At 35.6% G+C, this 6,749-nt stretch overlaps 1 protein-coding gene across 1 annotated transcript; it reads right to left on the bottom strand.

Moving 5' to 3' along the window:
* Positions 1–568: 568 nt before the first annotated feature.
* Positions 569–1,156, bottom strand: LOC110096002. The gene has a single exon (XM_020821746.1). The coding sequence runs from the start codon at positions 1,154–1,156 to the stop codon at positions 569–571; it is 588 nt and encodes a 195-aa protein (XP_020677405.1).
* Between the last annotated feature and the right edge of the window lie 5,593 nt (positions 1,157–6,749).

Below are 6,749 nucleotides of genomic sequence, written 5' to 3' on the forward strand. Positions count from 1 at the left end.
GGTATTCTATTTCTTCAACCAATTTGAATTCCAGCAGCTTTGATATCTATTTCTTCCTTCTCCTCAACACAAATTTACCAAAAATCAATGATGATTTATACTCTGGCCAGTCTTGCTGCAGTATTATTTTACTATGCTTTTAATCTTCTTCACATTTTTTAATTTTGCATCAGACAGCAATAATACATCATCTGTGTACATAAGATGTGTAATCCTAGGAGCATTAGAGCAAATGCTGATTCCCAAATTCTTTCCCCTGCTGTAGAAAATATTAGTTAATAATTGGGAGCATATGATAAACAAAAATTGAGAGAGTGGGCAACCTTGTCGAAATCCATGTCATCTCCCATGTAGTTCTTCTTCCAACCTTTAGAAACTATGTGCTCCGATGTTTTAAAGGATAACCAAACATCTTCAAATTTAATAAACCTTCTCATCTTTATTGTTACATCAAATAATTAAAGCACTATAGGGCAGTGGTAAAAAGCCACTCTGGCTAAGTGTCTTACCACTGCAATTTGAATACTTTGAAGAGCCATGGAATTCAACAAACACCTATCCAAACGTTTTAGAATTCTTCCACTTCCCACTTTATTATTGAACCAAGTATATCTTGGACCACCACTCCAACATCATGATAATCATTATCATTCATGAATTTGAACATTTCTAAGGAACCTTGAGAAAAGGTAAACTTCCTCCCTCCTCTTTTTTCCTCTTGGGACAAAATGCAGTTGAAATCCCCACCAATAACTGCTGGAATATTCCTCTGTGATTTCTCATGAATGCAATCCCATAACAATCTTCTCTTGTGAACCTCTTTGCTCCCATAGACAGTAGCAATCATCCAACTTCCCTTGTTAAAGACATTAAGATCTCCTATCATGCAATAATCTAAAGTCTTTAAAACTGAAAAGGAAGCTATATCAATTCTCCAAAGAATCATAATGCCGCCAGATAATTCCTCAGAAGGTAGAATAAAGAAATCCCAATTAGGACCCTTGATCCTCTCAAAATCAATTCTATCAAAAGAGCTGATTTTAGTTTCTACTAAACCAACAAAGAATACCTTGTAATCATTTATGAACTCCTTCATATATAGAGATGCTTCCTTCTTCTTTGCCCCTCCACAATTCCAAAAAGCTATGGAATCCATTAAAGCCTTTTTGGGGAGTATCCGCCAACTTTCCTCCTTCTACCTCCTTCTTCAATTCTTCCACGGGATTTATTCTTAATGGGCCCTAAAGATCTTAGCTCTTTTGACAATTTGCACTTAGGCAATTCTTCATTCAGGCAATTGTCTTTTCCAAAACAAATATCTCTCCAGCATCCATATTTTTAACAGATTTTCTTTCACTTCCAGTTTACCATCTTCATCATTCACCATAGAAATTTGTAAATTATCATCTTCATTTCCATCTTCACTAACTGTTTGAAGAATAGAGAACATATTTTCTCTCTCCTGAATTGCAGGAGCTTCCACAATAAATTATTTCCTGCTATTAATTTAGTAGAATTGCTGACAGAGATCACTATTTCATGATATGGAATACTTGAGTTCGCAAGTAATCCCTTAGGATTTACTTGAGCTCGCAAGCAACCCTTCCCATCTATGCTGTTAGATATAAGAATAGAGTCAGCCATTTCCATGTTATTATCCTGAGAGAGATCAATGTTTTGTTCAGGCCTGAACTCCCCATCTTTTAAATGTTAAGCCTCATCACATAAGCTTCCTGGAATCTCTTGGATCGAGCTCTCTCTGATGTCAGCATCCATAATTTTCTGAACTTTATGTTCAACTTCTACTGGAACCACAGATTTTTTAACATATATGAGTGTGTTTGGTTTGATCTCCTTATTCCTCTATTTAGAATTCCTCCTTCTCTTGTTGTTGACCATAATCCATGGACCATAGGATGGTTCTATCAGAACCTCTTATTTCCTTCCCACATCATTTTCTCTACCAATTCCATCAGTAGCCTCCACTCCTTTAGGATTATTTATTTTTTGACCACATTCTTTATTCACATGTCCAATCCTCCCACATACAAAGAAAAAGTTAGAAACCTTCTCATATTCCACATTTTGGAAGAACCTTCCAGCCATGCTATCCACCCAAACACCTATTGGAAGAGGTTGATCAAGACTAATTCTTACACATACTCTTGCAAATTCTCTCCTTCCCCAATGGAACATATTACCATCCAACATAAGTGGTTTTCCAATTCTTGAGGCAATACAAGCTACATTCTTCTCATCCCAACATTGCAAAGGTAAATGGGGCATTCCAATGCAAATTGGAGAAGAGAGTCTCTTAATAGATGCAGTAGTAAAATACGGAGTCCACTTCTCCATTCCTACTATATGTCCATTTACAAACCAAGGGCCACCTGAATGAACTACTTCAACCATTTCTTCCGATGAGAAAGAACATAAGAACCATCCTCTACCCAATGTAGTAAAGTGGAATTACCCGAATTGACTCCATTGTTTCCTTATCTCCCAAGCCACCAAATGAGATGGTAAATTTTTCCCAAATAACTTAATTACCAATGAATTGGAAAGTTTTTTTGAGTTCATCTTCTCCAGATCTTAATTTAACCATATTGCCATTCCATCTTCAGAATAAACCACCTCCGCTTCTTTGAAATCCAGCTTTATATAAGGTTTGTTACTCCATGGATTCACATTACCCAAGCCTACTGAGCTTTTAGGAATTCCATCAGAAAGCTTATCTTTGTTTTGGCTCATTCCTTCTTTCAGGTTCAGAATGAATATTTTTGTTAAACAAATTTTGAGAATTTTCATTTATCACGTTGTGACTAAGTCCAGGGATTGCATTCAAAATTCCCGAATCGATTAACAAAAATTTTCATTCCAGAAGTTGATGTAGTATTATCAGAAAGAATAACTGTAGATTTAAAACTATTGGAGTAACCACATTCATAACTTCAGCTATAGCCTTACCTTTGCCTTCCACATGCTTGATGAACTTAGGAAATATTTCAGAAACATCCTTTATCACCAAAGGTCCTTGCTGTTTAATCAAATGATTTTGAATTTTCTGTATGGAATTCGCACACGACAAGCCATCACCTGCAACATTTATCTGCTGTCAGTTTTCGATGACGGTTTTTGTTATTCTTCGACGTCAATATCCACTGTCTGCCCTTGCCGGCGGAAGTCCGCCGCCATCATCCCTCTCCATTCCTAATAAGCAGAAATAGAATGCAGGAGATGGAGATTGAGATACAGCCCATGACAGAATAATCCTCCTCTTGATTTAATCCCGGTGCTTCAATAATACTGCATTATTCAGTGATTCAATGGGCTTTATAACATTCTCCACTTCATTCTTTCCATTGTCTATATCCAAATCAACACTATTAGTACCATTCTCCTTATATCCCTTGACCGGGTTAGCAGTCACCCCACATCTTACACCATTTTTCTTCCAGTTTTTCCCATATTTTACATGGATCCAAGGTCCATAAGTAAGTTCTGATTTGGAAATTGTCTCCTTTTCAGCCACACTTTCACTACTATTTTTTTAAAATGTTTTCCTTAACAGGAATATCATTCACATTAGCAGATATATGTGTTGAGATCAGATTACCCTCCAAGCTTAGACATTTGTTGTTTAAGTGACCAATTTTACCACATTTGTAGCAGAAACTATTAATCTGTTCATACTCAACATTTTGGAAAAATCTACCAAAACTTCCTTCAACCCAAACTCCAAGGGGTAATTGCTTATCCAACTGAATTCAGATACAAATTCGTGCAAATTCCCTCCTTCCCCATTTAAATGTGTTTCCATCTAACATATATGGTGTCCCAATTTGAGAAGCGATTCTACAAATATTAATTTCATCTCAGTATTGCATTGGCAAGTTTGACATTCTTATCCAAATAGGAGCAGTAAGACCTTTGAGGGATCCTAGTAAAAAATTCAGAGACCACCTATCTATGCCAATAATCTGCCCATTCACATACCATGGTCCCTCCGATATAATAGATTCTACATCTTCCATCTTATTGAAAGCACAAAGGACCCAACCCATTCCAAATAATGTCAGATGGAATTTACCAAATCAAGCCCACTGTCTACGTAATTATCCACTAATCAAATGAAGAGGGACATTGTCACCAAATATTTTCACCACAAGCAATTTTTGAAGCCTCAAAATATTTCCATTTTTATTGTCTTCATTCATCTTGACAGCCACTCCATCTTTAGTTAAAAAATTTCCCTCCTTATTAGTAATTCTGATATTAGGCCTTTTAATCAGGGCATTGAGCATAACATTCCCCTTATGTACTTCCTGATTCACCATAGCATCTCCACTTAATCCTTCATCTCCAGAATTTAATTTCTCAGAATTACATGCACGGTTAGAGTTACAGCCAACATCCAGGGAAGACTCAGCCACCTTTGAACCATGAAGATCCAAATCCTTTTGATTAATATTTTTGTCAACTGATATCAGGGAATTCACATTTATCACACTGTTGCCAGGGATTGCATTTGAATTACTTAATCTATTGACAAAAATTTTCATACCAGAAGAAGAAGCCTGTAGATCAATTGATTTCAATAGATGAGAGCTTATCAGAGTTATTAACTTTTTTGTTGTTCTGCATTATGGTTCTATAAAAATTACCTTATCTTTTCCTTCCACAAAGATAGTTCTACTGGGAGCAGCTTCCACATTTTCCTTTATTATTCAAGGTCATTGGGACTTCCTCGAATGAGCTTCAACACTATCTTGTTCCAAACCAGCCTTGAGATTACCTCTATTTTGAACAACCCAACCATCGTCAGTCTTGGTATCATCAGATGATACCATCGGTGATGGCTGGTGGCCACCCGTAATCATCTCCGATGTACTTCCTTGAATTAAGGAATGAAAATTGGGAAGCAAAAATTTGAAATGAATGGGCTTTCTCTCAATAGACGGGACTTTCCCCTGCTGAAGTCTAGTTTAACAAAAAATAAAATAAAATAAAAATTATTTTAGAGAACAAAATATTACAAATGAAAATGGGCTTCTAACAGTGAGGGCATGGGTAGCTCTCCCCATATAGGTTTTTATGTTACTCACATTGAGCGTATACACTATTTGGTATAATTTTTACCCTAATTATCTTTATATGTTTCCAATTAAATATATTTAACTTGATATTTTTCTTCTATAAAACAAGAACTTGAAAAAAACCTATATTTTTTGAATTACATACACACATGCATCAGCACTTGGAGAATAAATAGTGGGTAGATTAAGAATCTAGAAAAGTGCATGTGAATAAATGAATTTTTGGGATTAATTTCTCTATATATTTAATATGTTTTAGGAGGACTTTTTTTTTTTTTTTGAAGAAATCCAAATTGCATTAAAAGATGAAATACCCAATTCAATCTAGAAAGAAAAAGCAAACCCTTTAAAACTATCATAATGGATATGCGATCCACTAAATTCCATTTTAGATCCATTGGGGTGATGGGGATACCAAATATTAAAACAACCTAAAAGGTTTGTTAGTATCCCAACTTCCCCAAAAGATGGAAAATGAAACCTAGTAAAAATCCCATATTTCATCATAATGGTTTTAAAAATGTATAAGAAGCCTATAAGTAAAACAAGCAAATGATAACTAGTTTGAAGAAAAATAAAAACAACTACTAAAATAGCTATCCAAACATCAACTAGACCCCCATCGATCAAAGGGTCCAATAAGCTCCAATTAAGAGTAAAATTTGTTGTTGTTGCATCAACACAACCGACAATAGCCACCAAGAACGAACCAATCAACAACAACAAAGCATTAACACCAACTCCCTCCTCAATAGTCCAAGAGCCTCTTCACAAGCAAAGTGATACAAACTAAAAATCACCACCACACCCATCATACTGGAAAGAACAACACCAGTAGTATTCCAATGTAAAGCCAAAACACCGATAACCACCTCAAGAAGCCAATAACCGGCCTCGTAATTGCCAAAGCCAACCGAACTGATAATCATTACCACTCTCATCACAATGACAAGAGAAAAACCAAAAAACTTCAAATCCTTCCTTTCTTTAACCAATAAGACTTCATCTTCAAAGAACAACAGAAAAACAAGTGACCAAACAGCCACCTCGTCATTACAAACATCAACCAACAACCTCCTCAACAAAGTCGATCCACGTGCAGACCCTTTATATGATCCAAACAATATTGACGAAGCAATAACAACAGCTCCAACATCAATAGGCCAAGAGACGACCTCAAACAAAACTTGATCCTCATAGATCAAAGAAGCAACATCTGCATTACCAAAAACCTCCTTCCAAATAGCTACATATCCAGCACCAAATAAACCAGAATAGTGTCTGTCCACAACCAATGGCATCAAAATCATCAACAGGGCTGTATTGACTCTAAGAATCTTCAAGAATCCAAATGAAATTGGATCTTTAAAATAATAAGAACCACCTTTATAATCTAAACATCCATTCACCATCCATCTCATAAACATCAAACGATCACACATCAAGAAAATTTTCAAACCAATTATGGAATCAAGAAAATCCATATACCATAACAAACCCGAACTCCAATTAATGTACATAAGAAAGAAATTTGCCCCAGCATAAAATTCGTTCCCAAGAATGTTGTAGGTATAGAAGAACCAACATAAAAACTTCTCCAAAAACACCTTCAGATTTGAAATCTCATAAAAATCAATCAAGAATCTAATATTT

Source organism: Dendrobium catenatum, unplaced genomic scaffold (genome assembly GCF_001605985.2).
Source record: "Dendrobium catenatum unplaced genomic scaffold, ASM160598v2 fragScaff_scaffold_1722, whole genome shotgun sequence".
In the NCBI taxonomy this organism is placed as follows: domain Eukaryota; kingdom Viridiplantae; phylum Streptophyta; class Magnoliopsida; order Asparagales; family Orchidaceae; genus Dendrobium; species Dendrobium catenatum.